General features: G+C 54.7%; 5 protein-coding genes across 5 annotated transcripts; 3 read left to right on the top strand and 2 right to left on the bottom strand.

The window, feature by feature from the left end:
* Nucleotides 1-592: 592 nt before the first annotated feature.
* Nucleotides 593-1,885, top strand: J7T55_012936 (uncharacterized protein; the record flags this gene model as incomplete). The annotated part of the gene is made up of 1 exon (XM_053141574.1): nucleotides 593-1,885. The coding sequence occupies one exon, from the start codon at nucleotides 593-595 to the stop codon at nucleotides 1,883-1,885; it is 1,293 nt and encodes a 430-aa protein (XP_052995283.1).
* Nucleotides 1,886-5,262: 3,377 nt separating this feature from the next.
* On the top strand, nucleotides 5,263-6,906 carry J7T55_012935 (fungal fucose-specific lectin; the record flags this gene model as incomplete). The annotated part of the gene is made up of 2 exons (XM_053141573.1): nucleotides 5,263-6,493; nucleotides 6,551-6,906. 2 exons carry the CDS (start codon nucleotides 5,263-5,265, stop codon nucleotides 6,904-6,906), a joined length of 1,587 nt encoding a protein of 528 aa, XP_052995282.1.
* A 423-nt stretch (nucleotides 6,907-7,329) lies between these two features.
* Nucleotides 7,330-8,099, bottom strand: J7T55_012934 (cetyl xylan esterase; the record flags this gene model as incomplete). Its single annotated transcript, XM_053141572.1, has 2 exons — nucleotides 7,330-7,503; nucleotides 7,563-8,099. The coding sequence occupies 2 exons, from the start codon at nucleotides 8,097-8,099 to the stop codon at nucleotides 7,330-7,332; spliced, it is 711 nt and encodes a 236-aa protein (XP_052995281.1).
* Nucleotides 8,100-9,296: 1,197 nt separating this feature from the next.
* Nucleotides 9,297-10,712, bottom strand: J7T55_012933 (wd repeat-containing protein; the record flags this gene model as incomplete). Its single annotated transcript, XM_053141571.1, has 1 exon — nucleotides 9,297-10,712. The coding sequence occupies one exon, from the start codon at nucleotides 10,710-10,712 to the stop codon at nucleotides 9,297-9,299; it is 1,416 nt and encodes a 471-aa protein (XP_052995280.1).
* Nucleotides 10,713-14,592: 3,880 nt separating this feature from the next.
* J7T55_012932 (uncharacterized protein) lies at nucleotides 14,593-18,216 on the top strand (the record flags this gene model as incomplete). The annotated part of the gene is made up of 4 exons (XM_053141570.1): nucleotides 14,593-14,803; nucleotides 14,866-15,570; nucleotides 15,656-17,159; nucleotides 17,259-18,216. The coding sequence occupies 4 exons, from the start codon at nucleotides 14,593-14,595 to the stop codon at nucleotides 18,214-18,216; spliced, it is 3,378 nt and encodes a 1,125-aa protein (XP_052995279.1).
* Between the last annotated feature and the right edge of the window lie 46 nt (nucleotides 18,217-18,262).

Here is an 18,262-nt window from a genome sequence, read left to right as displayed (position 1 = left end):
TGGCCCGTCGGTGTGTTGACTACTATCAACCAAAATCATTTGCCACCTCCAGGCCTCGTTGTAATGTGGAGGCTACATGCAAGGCGCGGTGACGTTCAATTGTCGGGTGCGCTTAATTTGAGAGGGGATGCAGGTTTGCAGCCCTGACTTCTGATACCGACTAGACTGGTCCAGACCCCTCGCTGCAAGTCCATCACCACAAGCCACTACAACCAAATATGGCCATTAGGTTGCATCAAACAAAATCGTCCAGACTGTTGAAGATGTGCATGGGTGATTATTAATGCTAGGTTTGGTGAAGTCAGAACTTGCACATATAGCGAAATGATACCGAAAGCCGAGCGCTCCGAGCCATATGGGTTGGAAGGAGAATTGTTGATCGCCCCTATGACGTTATCTGTACCCCAGAATGAGAAGTCATGATGCTGAAGCTCTGACGCATTACATTTCAGGATTGGTGAGAATCACTGGATTGCGGTACTGGGAAAAGTTCTAGATAAGTATGGGAAATTGATCCAAAGGAGTTTTGACATTAATTCTGCAGGATCTTGAAATCTTCCTGCCAAAAATAGACGACACAAGCTTTGCCAAGATGAAGAAACCCGTTCTCGCTGTTATTGGATCCGGATGGGGCGGTTTCATTCTGTCCCAGAAGGTATCTATGGAGCAATACCATTTGAAGATTATCTCGCCAATCCGCACGATTCAGTACACACCTCTGCTGGCCAGTGCAGCTTGTGGTCTGTTCAATTTCCGTCTAGCAGAAGAGCCGGTCAGGAGGAAACAACGTACCGAAGTTGAATACTACAAGGCAATTGCACACAACATCGACTTCGAGAAACGCATCGTCCGATGCAAGACAGCAGCCGAGGTAGATGGGGAGGACCCGAAAGACTTCGAAGTCGAATATGACAAGCTCTGCATCGCACCTGGGTGCGATATCCAGGATTTCGGCACGCCGGGGGCCAAAGAACATGCTCTCTTCCTGAGGACAACGAACGACAGTCGGCTTCTCCAGCAACGTCTTCTCGAAATGATGGACCAGGCTTCTCTTCCCACCCTTCTCAGCGACCCCCAAAGACAGCGTGATATCCTGAATATCCGGATAGTTGGTGGTGGCGCCATCGGCATCGAGGCTGCTGCTGAGCTTGTCGATCTGTGGAACGAAGACATGCGGTTTCTTTTCCCACATCTCGATGGAAAGCTCACTATTACGATCCACGACGTGGCGCCATCTATTCTGACGACATTCGACCGTTCGCTGGCCGAATATGCCACCGAATCATTAACCAGAGGCAAGCAACATATCATCCAAATCAAAACAAGCTCGCATATCGAGAAGGTCGATGCTGGCGCGATCTACACCAAAGAAGATGGCCGACTGCCGTATGGAGTTCTTATTTGGGCGACTGGTAACAAGGTCAACAAGCTCGTGGACACAATATCGGATCGCATCCAACTTCCTGAGAAAGGGCTGCCGAGAATTCTGACGGACAAATATCTGCGCGTCCTGCGTTCAGACGGAAGCTCTATGGACGGAGTTTACGCTTTAGGCGACGCGGCGGATATCAAAGGAGAATCACTTCCTACTTTAGCTGAAGTGGCGTTGCAGAAGGGCGAATACCTCACAGAAGTCTTTAACAAGCACAGCAGCGGAGACTCCGTAGGCCCGCCTCCTTTTGAGTACAAACAACGCGCTCTTTTAGCGTATCTCGGACAACAGGACGGTATCATCGCAGGGAAGGAGGACTGGACTGGGAAGGCCGCTTGGGTCGCATGGCGTTCAGGTTCCTTGGGTTGGACGAGGAGTTGGCGAAGAAAATTGATGATTTCGATCAGTTGGCTTTTTGTGTGGTTTGGCGGAAGAGATATCGCAAGGTACTAGCAGAGGAGCAAAGTCGCGATAGATTGAGAGCATGTGAGGACTCCAATCTGAACAGTCATGTGAAGCATCATAGTATTCAAAAACAATCAAACCTGAACCGAATAATCAGACGGACAAAAACGACCTGTTCACTCGGACTGCAACCCAATGCGTGCCTTGTTTACCGCCTTTTCCGGAGACCTTTGGGTGTTTTTGCTGGACTTTATATGGTGTCTCAGTAATCGGTGGTCTTCCCTTCCAAGGCTCATTTTCGCCATTTTTTGTCTCCCATTCGTGGCGATTTGCTTTCAACTCGACAGGGTCTGTCACTCTGAATGCAGTGGTCTCCATCTTTGGTATCTTTTCCCAGTCCCACCACCATTTTGGTTTTGGTTTCACGGTCGAGGCTACTATGCGGCCGCGGACAGAGTGTAAAGGTATGGGACCAAAGTGCCTACTGTCCAGACTAATCCCTCTGTTGTCCCCAACGACCAATATATGGTCTTTAGGAACTTGGAAGTATTTTCGGTTTTTGACACCTAAGAGGTAAGACAATCAATCGGTAACTCTCAGAAAATGCTGGGATACCTTCATCCAGGCGAGATATGCTTCGGGCGAGTGTGCAGCATCTCACCAAAGGATCTTGGCGCGAGGAGGAATTGTCGCCTCTGCTCAACCTCACAGGCATCTGAAAGCTCGTAATGGGCTCTCAGAGGGATGAAAGAGGCTGAGAATGCCAACATGGAATCTAGTAGGGTACGAGTTCAACTTTGCCCATATTAAGACGTTGACGTTATTGGGCGTAACTTATTCCGCCTGACTGAGCAACCAAGTTTGATGTGAAATGTAAGCCGCTGACGAGAGCGGGTGCTTTTTCCGTGCTGGACGCTTGTCCTGCCGAACAGGACTCACAGATACCGTCTCCAAGGCCAATACAATTGGTTGCCTTCTTTTAGTGTCTCACTTCTCCTTTGCTGCCTGGCTTTCTCGGCTTTTGTTTGACATGCTCCTGTCTGGGCTGCGGCTGCCTTTGTGACACCGACTCTCTAAGGGCTCGACACAGGTGATGACACAGAGTCTGCCAATACGTCTGTCCTGCAGAACCGGGTCCACCCACAGGGAGGACTAAGAATTGACCGAAACGTTCGATGTCATTTGTGGTGTGTTGCTTGCGCATGTGCTGCAGACACCCTCACTAGAGAAAAGCCTGATGAATGTTTAATTCATGGCTGTTTACCTATCATACCTACTTCAATAACCTCGGAATCTCCCTCACGGTCAGATGAGACAACCGAGATACTCTGGGGATCCACGTGCTTCACCTTATCTTGGAAATCCTGGAAAACGTGTCTGAAGATCTGGAAGGCTGACTCGCCTACTTGCTCTTCATCTAGCGTTGGACTTGGTGGATATCTCCAACGCCTGTAGATGTTTGTGAAAAGAACCGTCAATATGATGCTACACATTTGGATGACGAGTAAGTGATGTATCATCGCTTCAGAAACTTGCGCCGAGAGTCTCCGGACTCCATCCTGACACAGGTGCGGAGGTCCTCGAAACTGGTGCAAATACAACTCTATTCCAACGCCAGATCTGGTCCGGTCTCCGGGTGCTCGTGATGGAAGTCTCTCCAAATGCTCGTTTTGGTCAAGCTTTCGTCGACAAGCTTGCATCTCATTGTCTGTTCAAGAGCGGCCAGTGGAAACGATTACTGACACTTGTCTCCAGTTGGCTTCTATAGATAAGCCTCAATAGGTAGAAACTAGGAACGATGATTCACTTTAAGCCACAATACCTGCACCCCTGTAAACATGGTATCCCGACAGGAAGATTTCGGGCGTCGTGTACAACAGCATGTATTGAAATCTGGAGATGGAACACCTTACCAGACAGTATTGATATCGTATACATCACAACGCCACGAAATCTGATTGCTCAGACAGGTGGATATGAGCCAGCTCGTTCAAGGAATGAATTATTGTAGACCCGAGCACAAATTTCTCTCGTGTTGCTAGTGCATTTCTGTGCAACCTATCTCGAAACTGTTAATAAACTCCGAAATTCTTGCCCTGACTATGTGCTGCAGTATTGTCAAATGATAGAAATGAAGGGGACTTTTCCTGAGCTGAACAAAGAGCCTTATTCCAATGGGCACGTCGAAGGCTTGAAATAGAAAGCGCAACGTTCCAACCTCCTTCCACCAGCGCTAGAGACAGAAAAGAATGGTAATGGCTACGCGGAAGACAAGGGAAGAATTTCTTGGAAAAGCAATGCTTAAGTTCACAGTCAGCGCACGCATGTATGAAGGTGAGCTGACAAATGCACAGGTTCCTCCCATCATCCCAACTCGTGGCAACATCATGACGGCTGCCGATCTTATTTGCCTTGCGGATCTTAACAATGCGGACTTGAGCGAAAGCTCCTCGTCCTTCAACGGCAGAGAAATGTGGCTTCGCCAGAGCGAGTCAGGGCATTCTGCGTGGTGGGCCAAGACTTAAGCTTTACGCATGTGCCAATCTGTCTCGGTGAGGCTACCGAAACACCGATGTGGAGATCAGGGGCCCGCTGTCATTCTGAGGCAGGAAGGGCGGGCCACCGTACCGAGATCGATGCCTGTCACAAATGATCTCGCTCAATCACTCAGCTTACACTGCAGAGGTCTTCACTGGGCACCGACTTCCCGTAGAGCTAAGGGCCTATTGAACCTTTCTCTCTATGCCCGGGGACTCATAGATTGCGACCTAAGTTGCATCTGTAACCATATCTGCACATCAAGAACCAAACCAATCTTTCTAACCCGCCCAAACTTTCGCACCTCGCCTCGCCTCGCCACACTGATATGATACATCTGATACATCAACAAACCTGATGTACCGCGCGCGCTTGACTCGTGAATGCCTCATGCTTCCCCTCGTCCAAGGCTGAGCCCCTCGACAGCCCCTTCCCTCCCCCAGCTCTCGTTTGATCCGAGGATCCGGCAACCTGGGTCCGATTGTGGCCGTAGCCCTATGATGGCAAGGGATCTGTCTCTCGGAGTTGAGACTTTCCAAGGCTCCGTCATCTAATTGTGACCTGGTGAAGTCTGAATTATAGATTAGCCCTGGTCCCACTGCCCCTCGTCTAGCGTCCCGCCCTCTTGGTTCTCTCCCACTGTCCCTTGGCCTTTTCTATTGTTGTAACAACCCCTCTCATACGCTGGTCGTGATCTGTTCGTCGTCACTCTTTTTCCTGTCTGTCGCTCCTTACTCGCTCTAGTACTGTGTAATTTTGTACCACCGTCCTGTGTATCTTGCCGAGCTCACTGGGCACGGTAACCTGGACACAAGTCAATCATTCAATCTGATAATTGCTTAATATCCGCCCATCATCACCACCTCACCCTCACACCCACTTCGAGAATGGACACCCGGGAAAGGAAGAAGTCCTACTCGGACCTCGAAGCCATCATTATCCCCAATGAGACCGCTGCTGTGCCCAGCCCAAGCTCAACCACTTTCGCACCTTCCGGCCGCAAATCGTACTGGAACGAGAAGTTCGCCATATCGGATGGCAGCAGTGCGAACAACAACGCCAACCCATTCTCAGATGACAAGGCCGCCGGCCTGTCTCCGGTGGACAGCCCGCAAGTAGGCCCTCCCGCATATTATCTGGTCGACTCAAAGGGTCAAGCACAGGCACTATACGCTGCGCCTACCAATGATGTAAAAGACCCATTGCCCACACCTGGTTCTCTTGGAGGGATAGGCGGAGCAGGGATTTTTGGCGGCGGCAGTGGTGTTGGAGAGCGAAAGACACTATTCGGTTTGCGAAGGAGCACTTTCATCGCGCTGTCGGCCGGCATCGCTTTTCTGATCATCGGCCTGCTGGTGACCGTACTCGCAGTCACGGCGCCATGGACGAAACATACTGCCGTGTCCTCAGACAGCCCTCCCGTGTCATCCGAGTCGGCGGGGATCACCATGCCCGACTCGAGGCTGGCCGCGATGAACTGGACCGACGCCACGGGCACGACGTACACGGGCGTCTTCTACCAGAGCTCGAACACCACCGGCAGCGCGCTCATGGCCGCCGTCAGGGCCTCCACGGCTGACGTGTGGATGTCGATCAACATGAGCGCGTCGGCCAACGCTGCGGGGCTGGACGTCCTGGACGGCACGCCCATCGCGGCCGCGAGCAACAACGGCCTCTGGAACGTGTACTACCTCACTCCGGCGCGGCAGGTCGCCGAGCTGTACTCGACCAACCCCACGTCGTCTTCGGGCTGGCTGCAGGGCGAGATGGGCTCCAGCCTGGGGAACCCGGAGGTTGCCCCGGGTAGCGGCCTCGCGGCCATGTGGCAGAGTTGCGACAACTGCACCGACAGCCTCCTGGTTCTGTACCAGGACGCGGGGACGGGCCATGTTCAGATGGCCAATATGACGAAGCTGGTTTGGGCCATGGGAGACGTCGTCAGCACCAGCGCAGCGCCCGGCACGGGCCTCGGTGTCTCGGCTTTCACCGACTTCAACGGCAACGGATCGACTGGGACAGACCTGAACGCCGTGCGCATGTACTATGCAGACGGAGGCGACCTGATAGAGAAGCTGAAAGGGCCTCTGACCGACTTCCGGCTGGAGACGGGGAACTTTGGTAAGCCTTGAATCGTATCCTGATTGGCTCATGAACAGCCATGACTGACCTCCATAGGAAACCAAATCACCTCAGACCTCGCTGTTAACCCTTCGCCGGAGATCGCCTCCCTCACCTTCGGCAACAACGGGTGGACCAACAACATTGTCCTAACGCTCGACCAGACCACTGGCGCACTGCAGTCCTCCGTCTATCGCGGATCCGACTGGGCCGTACAAACGCCCTCCCTAGACGGCAGCCCGGAAAATGTAACCGACGACGGATTCTCAGCCATCGCGGCGACGCAAACAATGAAAATGTTTGCTATCGGAAAGGCAGATGGATTGATTCACGAGTATCAGACGAACACAACGAATCCATTCCAATGGAATTGGCAAGGTGTTGTGGACGTTCCCGGGTTAGTGAGACCATGAACAACTCGTATGGGTGGTGATGGCGGGGATGAACAGAGATGTGGTGGCTCCTTTTTTTGGAAATGGGCGATGGAATTGCGAATAAGGTCACATCGACGCTGTTCCATCACATATAACCCTCATCTAGCTCGTGCTAGCCGAGATCAATGGCGAAGGACGACAGACGCGGATTTTCCTGGAATTCCATGTGTTATGAAGTACATCACAGTCGATAGCCAGAGACAGGCGTGAGCTCCTGCTTTGCGAACACATCAATGCCTATTTCGGGTACAGCAATCACAGCATGTATCATTCTTGGGGTATGTAGTTACAAGTAGATTCATCATATGTACAGTAGAAAAGGCGACGCGAAGTCAGCCAAAGCAACGCGTCGTTGCTGCCATGCTCAATTTTGTACCAACATGCGGAAATGCAGGTGCCAATTTAAGCAGCGATCTTGCTCTTCACAAAAGTGAGAGCCTGCTGCCCGTATTCACTCCCGTAACCTTGGTGCGTGGCAGCGTTGCTGCCGTTGCAGCAGTAAGGATCAGCTGCGTCGCAGTACGACTGGATCTTAGCGGCACTTGGGCACGAGAAGCCCGAGGCGCGGGCATCGAACTATGAGAACAAGAGAATTAGCAAATACAGAGGCACACAGCATGAAAAAATGAACTTACCCCTCCGGCCTTGCAAGTGCCAACCTCGTAGGAGAGACCGGCGACGAAGCGAGGGTCACCCATGAAGATCGCAGCCTTGATCTTCGCAACAGCCGCCGAAGACAAGGGAACGGCAGTGCTGGTGATGCCCTCGGCGGTATCGCCTCCTCCGCACAGGGCGTCATCAAAGATCTGGCCGCCTTGGGAGTAACCAACCAATACGAGATTGGTGTTGGGGCACTTCGTGTTGAAAGCATTCACTGCGCTAACGACGGCAGAAACACCCTGCTTGACCGAGTCCGCATAGCTGACGCTTCCACAAGAGGCCTGGCCGCCACAGGCAGGGTAGCTGATGGCTTCAGAGGTGGAGCCGGAGTAGGTTTGTGTGATCAGGTTCACAACGGTACCAGATGAGCCAAAACCCGGGGACACAGTTGTCTCGCGGGCACCGAATACGTGGACGCCCGGGCAGGACTGGCGCTCTTGGACCTCCGGCACCGGGTTACCGGCAGCGAGGAGGGCCTGAGTGGCAGCGAGGACGAGGGTGTTGGCCTTCATGGTAGCGAATATGGATTGGAGTAACGAGTGAAACTGAATGGACAGTGTGTGGAAAGATGGTGTGTTTGGTCGAGATGTTTGAGATGGCGCAGATCATTGAGGTCACCTGCGAGGTGAGAAGCACTTTATACGCAGTGAATCAGCTCCTGTTGTGTGCGAGTCGTCATGAATATGGAAAGGGGCCTGAGATGCTAAAGAGACAAGCTCCAGTCACGCGCCGGCAGATGGGCTTAGGTTGCATTCCGCTACCCCGCTGAGCCTCTCTTTTTTCTCCATTTGGCAGCATGCCGTCTGCCGACGACAGTTGCAAATTAATGAGGGCGCCCAAAAAGCTCCGTGGCAAAATGCCCCCCAGGGGTGTCGTGGAAGAGTTGCTCTGGCTCAGGTGGGCCGAACCGCGTTCTGGACACGGGGTAGTAGGGGCTAAACAAGCTGTGGTCTCCGAGCTCTCCAACAAAAGCTGGCTCTCCGGAGCGAAGTTCGGATTTGTGGAAGTCCCCATAAGGAAAAGACCCGGTCTGAAACGACCTAGCAAACAGCCTGAAAGAGCTGGCTGGTTGTGCTAAATTAACGTTCGAGCTTGATGAGATCAACCGCCCATTGCAAGCCACTGTGGGGGAGCTTTCCAGGGGTCCAATCGGCCTGTGAGCCTGGTGTCCGGGGGTGCGATGGCATGACCGTTGCCCAGCGTGCTATCTGAGACAGGGACAGGGCCAGCTCATTTCGGCTGTTTTCAGTCCAGTTTTATGCATATGGAGGTAAATGGTCCGCATATGTGTGGCAGAAATCCCACCCCTATCGCCGCACCGCCTCGAGTGCAATCTTATATAGGCATTACTCCAAAGCAATAGAGATGACGTGAACACTATACAGATCTGAATGATCTGGCATATGCAGCAATGCTTGGCTGGCCTTATCGGCATTTAACTGCCAGTGCCGACAGCCGTGGTGAAGCACCCCGGAAGAAATTCCTGGGCGCAAGAACCCCGAGGGAAGGCCGTCGCCTCCACTGTCATATCTTCCTTGCAGTCTAACAAGGCATTGTGCCGCAATCAAGTACACGGAATATGTCCATTGGGACGTTTGAGGAGGATACAGGAAGGGTTGTGGCTCAGATTGAATCGCAGTCCAAAATCGTGGGCGTAGTAACAGTGACTTCATCTGGGGAGGTATCATCAGGGAGGCAACTCGAGGACGTTAGAACATGTCCCACAAGCTCACCTTGCCATCTTTGCTCCCAGCTGCCAGCCAATGTGCATTCATGGCTTGGTTGATTCGTCTCTCCTTGACTGTCATTTTGAGCATCCGCGAAACGACTTTTGTCGCCGAAGGAGCCTCCTCGTCATTTGACTGATGTTGTGTGGGCCCGTGGTTATCGGACTGGGGAAGTGTGACATCTGCAAATGCTACAGAGAAACAACCGACCGTGTGCCATTTAAGGACGGCGACTTCGCGCATTGACTTGGTCGAGTAGACTCGCGTTTTTGAATCCCAGCCTGCAGTGGCAAAGATACGCCCATCAGACCGAATCCTGAGGCCCTGTTGGCCAGAGTGCTTGGTATCGACGGATTTGATGGGCTGCGTCTGGATCTCAATTCTCTTCCTAGCCTTTGGCCGCGCGGCTGAATCATGGTTACCTAGCGCTGTTGAGAGGGCGGAGGATGGGTTTCCCTGCCCTGTTCCTGGATCTGCGTCCCCGTCGCCTTCCGAGTCCATGATCTTGGAACCGATCTCTGTCTCGGGCACATCTCGGATAAGGCCAGCGACTCGAGGCAATTGCGGAAGGAGAGGATGCTTTGCAATGACGGCGTCAGCGCCAGTGGTCAGAAAATACTCTCGGTTCGGTGCAACGTCGAGTGAAAGAATGGGTTGGCTGTGGCTTTGGTTGCGGTATATGACGGTCCAGAAGCCATCGTCATCGCCACTGCCATCGCCATCGAGTTGTGCAACAACTGCCAATCCATTCTCGTAGCCAACAACGAGTGTGAGCACGCCATCCAGCCAAGCGAGCGCAAGAGCCATGGCCATGCCGTTGTCTTGGCCCAGCCTGACAGTATGGATGCGCGTCTGAGACGGGAGATGGTAGATATCGACAGCCTCAGAGGCCAATGTATTAGGCACCGCAATCAGTAGCTCTGAAACGGAGGTTGATGGCTGCTCAGAAACAAAGTCTGGTGCGGACGGCGTGGCAGGTGAGACGGCGGAAGAGGCAAAGGAGCAAAAGTTCATGGTATTGACCTCGAGAAGGTGCAGCATCCATGGCTTGGGTCTAGGCCCAGACGCCGTGTCCAAGGGCAAGGTGGAAGCCAGAGCGGGCTCGTCGTCCAAGGTCAGCCTCCAGACAATGAGCTTGTTGTCCCTCCCATGAGTGATGACCTTGTCGGGCCGCCACTCCGATATGCCCAGGATGGCATTTCCATGAGCCTGCCACACGGCTGTTGGCCTCATGATGGCCAGGTCCCAGGCCACGACATAGCCATCGGCATCTCCGGTGAGGAGGCGCTGGTTGGACCTGATGAAGGCTGCAGCGTGGACCTGAGCTTTGTGGCCGCGGAGGATGGCTTTGGGCTGGGGAGGGAGATCAGGATCCAGGCCTTGGTCTTGGTTGGACATGGCTGATAAAGGTCAGGATGTCGACTCAAGGCGTTTGGCCCATGGCATGGCGTCGCTAGTAAAGGGCTGCTGCTGGCAAAGGGATCAATCAGAAGGAGATTGCCATGTTTCGGGAGGGTGCAGACGCAGGCGCAGACGCAAGATGCAGATGCAGACGCAGTTTCTCGATAAATTGGTGTACCATACAGCTGGAGTAGGGCACGGTGCAGGCAGAACGAGGTGCGGAGGGCCTGGAGGGTGGTGTTGAGTGTGTTGTGTTGTATTGAGTTCTGTTGAGTGAAGACAAGATGAGATGGAAGTTCCCTGTCTCTCTCCAGAGCCGTGGCTTGTGGGCAACGAGATTGGTGAGTAAAGTCGCCAACGTCGCTGCTGCCTTTTTTGTTTGCCTCCTGGGCCAACCAAGCACTACTAGACTGCTGTGTAGTAATGCTTTTCTGCCTATTGCCCCACTGGTTACCCCACAGAAGGGACCAAGGACCTCGGTACCCTTGGCTGCAATTGCCAAGTACACACTTGCGAGATTGGCAACGTACTGTATGTGCAAACAAATACTGAAGATATCGACATCTCATCACAATGCAGACGTTGAAGAACAAGGTTGAATCATCTCGATATTGATTACCTAGGTAGGTATTGTCATTGCCTGGCGCCTGGGTAAAGCCGTGCTTTTTGTTGGGTGCTGCCGCCAATTCTTTGTGGCTTTTTTTTCTTCTTTCGACTTTGCTTCTTCCCTTCCGACGACTGGCTTCTCCCACTTGCCGACCTCCCCCGACCTCCCTCCAGCTCCCCTCGACCACCCCCCAGCTGCCCAATACGGACCCGCCTCTGCAGGCTGGCATCGTGAAACGAAATGCCATTCCTTGGCAGCTCCATTCATGCGACTCCATTTTCCTTCTTGTCGCCATGGCCCCTTCTTCTGCGCCTCGTGTGCAGTGCAGCGCAGCGCAGCGTAGTGCAGTGCAGTCATTCCGCGCCTGTCGCTTTGGCTTCAACGGGGGACCCAGCCCTGAGGTTGGACAAGAAGGATTCCAGGATTCCAGGACCTCAGGCCGCTGCGCAGGCACTCTGGAGGGCGCGGCCATCTCCGCTCCACCACCCGCGTGCGTGCGTGCGTGCGTGCAACAGCAAGCCTTGACGGTTGGTAGTTGTGGCCGCAGAGAGCGATGCTACGCCTTCACAACCTTCTAAAGTTGGGAACCTTGGGAACCCTGGCCATGCACAACACCTCGGGGAATTTTGGCAGCGGGAGACGGCGCCCGGCACTCATCCCCTGCCCACCGCAAGAACAGAGCCAACGAGACTACCTAGTACATGCCATACAGTGTATCAGGTGGTGGCTGGCTCTCAGCCCTGAACGAAGGGAGGGTGTGCATTCACACTACTCACACTACTGTCTGTCAGTCAGCCCAGGGGTCTCCACAGCGGGCTGAGCGGGTGAGCCCGAACCGGAGAATGGAACCTTATTCTATTATTGCCTGTTCCACCACCCACACCTCGAGGGCAGCCATCGTGGCTTGAATCTGCGCATCATGACATCGCGAAGCCCCTGGGGCCAGGGCGTTCGTTCATCGAGAGCAGCAGGGTCCCCGAGAAAATGACCAGAGTCACGTCCACCTCGGTATCGCGTCTAGCCTACCATTGATACCCTCACCCCTCTACCGCCTCGCAATCCGAACCACCATGACTTCGACCTTGGGCATGTAGGCACACATCGTACCTGTCATCCGTCAACAATGGTGGCATTCCCCCACGCTCCTAGTCAATCTGAATGAACGCTTGCCTACCCACCCACCTATTGGCAGAGATAGGCGAGCCATGCGGCGACGTGCCACAGCAGGATCGCGCGCCCACCTCGAGTCTCTTTCTCTACACCAACCCGCAGCAAGGGCCTCGGCTCAGAAACAAAAACTCACCCGCCTGCCCTGCTTCACCATGACTTCCCGTGAAGCTTCGGCCTTCTTCTTATTTGGAAGCCACCAGGCCAAGCACTCCGGCGAAGCTCTGCCAAGAATGTACTGTGTATCATGGTTGCTCGGATACTCTTTCCCTCCGTCTCATCTGGCCAACTGCAAAACATCGGCCGATACAGCACGACGGCTCCGGCCTGTCTCCACTATGCACTTTCGGGACGATCTACTGCCGATTTCAGAGCCACACCATGCGATTCGACCTGCTGCCCCCTTCGCCGTGAGAGCGGCCGGCGGCGAGATATAGTAGAATGACCACGCACGAGAGACAGCTCTGCCCTGCATTTTCCCACGTGAATGGATGTCATGAGGGGCTCGTGTTCCAAGCTCAGGGCTCCTTCAGCAAGGTGTCGTAATGATGCGTGCAAGCTTTGCTTCTCCGGGACCCAACACGAAAGCCGCTACGGTAGGCCCACAAATGCTCCTACTGACTGGCCGAGTGGAAATGGACGATCAAACATTGACAACATTGCGAAGAATGTTTCGTCCACAACGTTCCGCGCCTTCAAACGGGCTGGGATCCCTGCACGGACATGCCAAACAAGACCTGAGGTCGCAAGCACCTGAGTCTTCTGGCCTCTTCGCCTGCCAGCGCTGTGCATGGTCATGGCAGGTGCGTGATCAGTCTCGCGAATGCTGCAAGATCAAGCTGGGCAGCCCAAGCGCACACCGCCGCCGCCTCGGCATGTCTCGCTGCACGGCACGCCCGCAAGCGTCTTTCTCACACGAAAGACTCGACAGGCAGAGTAATGGCCTCTGAGAGCCGACGACAGTCCTCCTTAGATCTTAAGCTTCTGCCCTGGCTAGGCGCCGCAACTTGTATTTATCGATGCGACAGGCGCCCTGGCCTTGCCAGTCGGGGCTGGTTTCTGAAGCTCCAAACCTGGGGATTGATCTTCAAAGGACCGACCAACAGGGCCCTGTTCTCCAGAGAAACGTATGCAACCCCACCCCGGGCAGCGGACACTAGCTACCAGCAGGGAGAGCTCCTAGAAAGGGCCTGTGCTGGTTGGCTCTTGACTGGTCTAAATGCAGAGCTACTGCCGCTCAAGCGACCTCCATCTTTCGGGAAGAAATCCCGAAGCCTAGATTTTCCCAGGTCTCGACTTCGAGGTCCACGATCAAGCCTTGCTGTGTCTCTGAAGCTCTTTCGGTGACTGTCTTCCCAAGCAGAGCTCCTCATTTCCCGGAACACAGTCTGTACCACCGTGCAGGACTGACGCTTCGGCACCATCTCGAACGCCCAATTGTCTCTCATACTGCTTGAGCATTTCAAATTGCGCGAACTCGTGTGCGACGGACTCTCAGCTGGGCCACCAGGCCATATCACCTCGAGAGCGATTCTGAACACCCTCAGGCGTCTAGACTGCGCCCCCGGACTGGATTGTCCAGAGCACGACGTCTTATCACGGCTGTTTCCTCCCTCACTATGGATGCTCAGTAGATGTCGACGGCTTGCCCGGAGGTCCCCAGCAGTGATTCTCCCTTCGACTTCGAGCGCAGCACCGCCAAGGACTCCGAGGGAAACAATCATAGACGCCACAAGCAGTCACAACCTCGTTTGCGTGCCCAGTTCGACACACTGCGGTGAGAGTAAAGTTGTGGTCACATGGGGGGCGCACCCACCCTGCTTTCCTGTACAAGGTCTTGCGACTTCCCGGCTCCGTTCCATACTCTCTATACGTCCCTGGGACCTTGAGCAGGTTGATGCCGATTGCCCGGTCGCGAATGCTTCGGCCTACGATCGCAGCACACGACTTTCGCATACTCAAAAATATCAAACCTGCCGCGCCAACAGTACACTAGGTTGGATAACTACTCCACCAAGGCCGTCAAGTTCCGGACCCGAGGGAGCGAACTGCGGGCGCCTTGCAAAACCCTGAATGAGCAGGACAGCTGTCGAATCACTGTCCATGCTCTCCAACTCATCGGCGCCGGCACAACATCCTCGTCTCCACCCTCGATTCCGGCCACCATCATCCTACTTAAGTCACGTCGGCCATTGTCGGGGGTATTTTGAGAGTACTGCGAGTGCTCTAAGCCTCGGCCAACCACTCTTTTCGTCCCTGTTCTCCTTTCTGTTACCGCATCGTCCCCCTCGTGCCATCGGTCCATTCCAGGCCGGTACGGCACGGCACGGCCCCTGTGCCGCAGCCCTTTTCCCTTTCAACCCGGGATATCAGTAGCCGTGGCGGCTTACGGGGCACCTCCTGGTGCTGTCTCGTCGGGCTACGGCCCTGACGCAGGCGCAGTGGTGGCTGCACGGCAGCGACATCAGTCTCGTTCTCGTGGCCAGCACCATCCTTCGATCCCCCCGTCCCCATATTCGGCTCATCACCACCTTGCAGGCTCGCAGCCGAATCCCTACTCTCCCTATGGAATCGACAATGCCTCGCCAACGTACACGACAAGTGCCAGCAGCGGTGGGGGCAACTACACCACAAGCCCGGCACCGCATGGCCACTTCGAAATGCCGGCTGCTAAGCGCCAAAGGGTGTCTGACGCAGGTATTTCACGGAGGCCCAGCCAAACGACTGCCCATTCGGGCACTGCCAGCCCGAGAAAGTTGCACGCGGTGGATGGGCCGACTCCACCGCCCTTTCCCAGGGGCAACGAGACCTCTACCGGACGTGAGAAGACCGCAAGTGGGCGGGAAAGCGAGCCCAGGGAAACAGTGCCATCCGAAGTGTCGCCAACGGTGGCCAAGCCGAAGCGTGTGCGAACGGGATGTCTGACGTGCAGAAATCGGCACCTGAAGTGTGACGAGGCCTTGCCAACCTGTTTGAACTGCCAGAAAAGCAATCGCAAGTGCGAGCGTGGTATTAGGCTTAACTTTATAGATCTTAAGGTGGAGCAGCCGCCCGTTTTGCTACCACCCGTAGATTGGAAAGGTGAGACCAAATGAGGGCGCGTCGAACGCCTGGAGAAGTGCACCGAGTCCACAACTTCGAGCATTACGCTAACGAAAGTTTACAGTTAAATTTCAAGATGAGTCTCGACAGATTGCTTCAGAGTATGTTGGAGGCGCAGCCAGATATGCCAAACTGACTTCGGGACCTGTTACGCCCTCACGGGAGACACCAGGCGCCGAGTCACGACCACAACGTCCGAGCAATCCCATCGGCCCAGGCTCTAGCCGTGTCGTGGAAACCAACAGGGCTGCCCCATTTGCATCCGCGCATGCGGTATACTATCCTGGGACATTACACCGCACCGTCCAAGAGCAGACTTTCACGGGCTACGAAGAGCAATTGTCACACACACACTCACGAAAGAGCAGTGATGCGTTCCTCGCTTTGAGCTCTGGACCCACGCCTGGATCATCCCATTCTGGAGGCGGGGGAAGAGCACCGTCATTCAGCCTGGGCCCGCTGCACGATCCATACAGCATGCGGGAGGAGGCTTACCAGACAGGTTATGGATATAGGTCCGGCGACGGTTCCAGCGTAGCATCTTCGCTCGTTCCCCAGGGTGTTGCTGCGTCCTCTTCAGGATCTTACAGACATGCCACGGGATCCGGCGCGCCCGATCCTCATGACGGACTCATGACACCGCAATCTGAGAAGACTGGAGAGCGGGACTACTTAAACACCCCAGAGGAGATTCATTACATGCAGGTCTTTATCGAAGATGTGGCGGTGTGGATGGACAGCCTGGACAACCAAAAGCATTTCGGCCGCATCATCCCATATTTAGCGCTGAAATCGCCCATGCTGCTCAATGCCTTTTTTGCCTGCGGCGTAAAACACCTGACTCTGGTGGACGGCGGCAGTTACAAGGACGATAAAGCCTTGTATTACTACGATACAGCGACAACACAACTTCTTCGAAGTCTACAAAATCCGGAGCGCGATACAGAGGAGTGCGCTACCACTGCAGTGGTATTGAATGTGTACGAAATCATGAGTGAGAGGCCCGCTGCTAGAATGAACCACATTGCTGGTGCAAGAGCCTTGATCCGCGAATGCAAATGGAACGCTAAAAGCACTGGAATCGGAGCAGCATGCTTTTGGCTTAATGTTGGAATGGAGATTCTCAGTTGCCTGGCGTTCAACTGGGCAATAGCGTGGGATCCGGATCATTGGGGCGTGGACCCAAACGAATTAATGAACATGACACCCGACTCGCCAGGTCGCGAGGGAAAAACGCCGAATGCGAGCGAAACCGGTCACCATACGACTGCACCAGTAACCGAGGATTCGCCATTGCTTTTGAGCAGCATTGCTGGAGTTGGTGACGAGGAAGTCTGGGTTCACAGGATCCTATACATCGTGGCCAAGGTGGCCAACTTCAGAGCGAGCATACCGCAGTTCCAGGAACCAAGTCCGCATGATGAACAGGTCAAACTGCAGAGCCGGTTCCAGGAGTGGCAGCAATTGAAGCATTGGTGCGACACATGGAATGCTAATTGTCCAAGGTCGTTGAGGCCGTATGGCTATCTCTTTGCCGCCTCAACCAAATCAGCATTCCCAAATGTGTGGTACGTAATTCACTCCGATCTTTCCGCTTCAGGAGCTGCGCATGGGTTTCCGGATGCCCATTTAACAGAGAAAGCAGACGTGCTGACCTCTAGACACAGGCTCATCAAACGCGTCGCCATTGTAGGCCGCCTCTTCTACCATACCGCCATGTGCCTGCTCGCTCAAATCAACCCATTGAAACCTCCCCACCACGATGACGAGGAGTCACGAATACAGCAGCAGCATCACGCTCACCAAGTTTGTGGCATTATTGCGCACACCAAGGATGCCGGTGTCTCATCTGTTGCAATACGGTCACTCGCAATTGCGGGAGCCGTGCTGAGGGACCCCAGGGAACAGAATGAGGTCCTGGCCATGGTGAACCGGATTTACCGATTGACTGGGTGGAATCTTAAGGGAGTCATCGGGGAACTGAGAAGAGCATGGGGGTGGGATCCACCAGATGTACCACCAAGTACGGCAACTTCGACAGCTCCGTCCCTGCCTCCACACGCCGCGTCTGCGCCTGTCATCGCCCCTGCTGCACAAGGTGGGACGCTGGGTGCCGCAGCGGTGATCAACCAGCTCTTTGGGCCACGCGACCCCTCGGGGCATTCCACAATGCTACAACAGCAGCAACAGGAGGACACGCGGCGTACCTCGCAGCCGCCATTGCCACCGGTCATACCCTCCGCGGCGGCGGCGGCGGCAGCAGCAGCAGCCGAACGCCACCGCCACGCTTCCCTAACCAGCAACCCGCCGCCGCTACTCCCGTCGTACTCCATGTTCTCAGCAAGCTCCAACACGGCAACGGGAGTTGCCAGACACGGTAGCATCGCAAGCAGCAGTCACCCCAGCCCAGCCGGTACGGCCCACACACCCGCCTCGATGTCGGTGTCCAGCACGGCGGCGAACGCGCCGACACCGCCCTCGCGGCCGATGGTGAACCCGCTGCTGGCGCAGGCGGACTTCAACCAGCCGAACCACCCATATCGCGAGTGGTACAAGCCGCCAGAGAAGGGAAGCGCTTCACACCACTCATTTGGGTCAGGTGGAGGAGGGCTTTGGCCTTACTAGGATAGGAAGCTCATTGGCTGTCGGTGTATCGTGGCATGGACCGAGG

Source organism: Diaporthe amygdali, assembly GCF_026229845.1.
Source record: "Diaporthe amygdali strain CAA958 chromosome Unknown NODE_9_length_1275696_cov_64_842800, whole genome shotgun sequence".
Lineage (NCBI taxonomy): Eukaryota > Fungi > Ascomycota > Sordariomycetes > Diaporthales > Diaporthaceae > Diaporthe > Diaporthe amygdali.
Note: the sequence above shows the minus strand (reverse complement) of the source record. Positions and strands in the feature narration are given on the sequence as shown.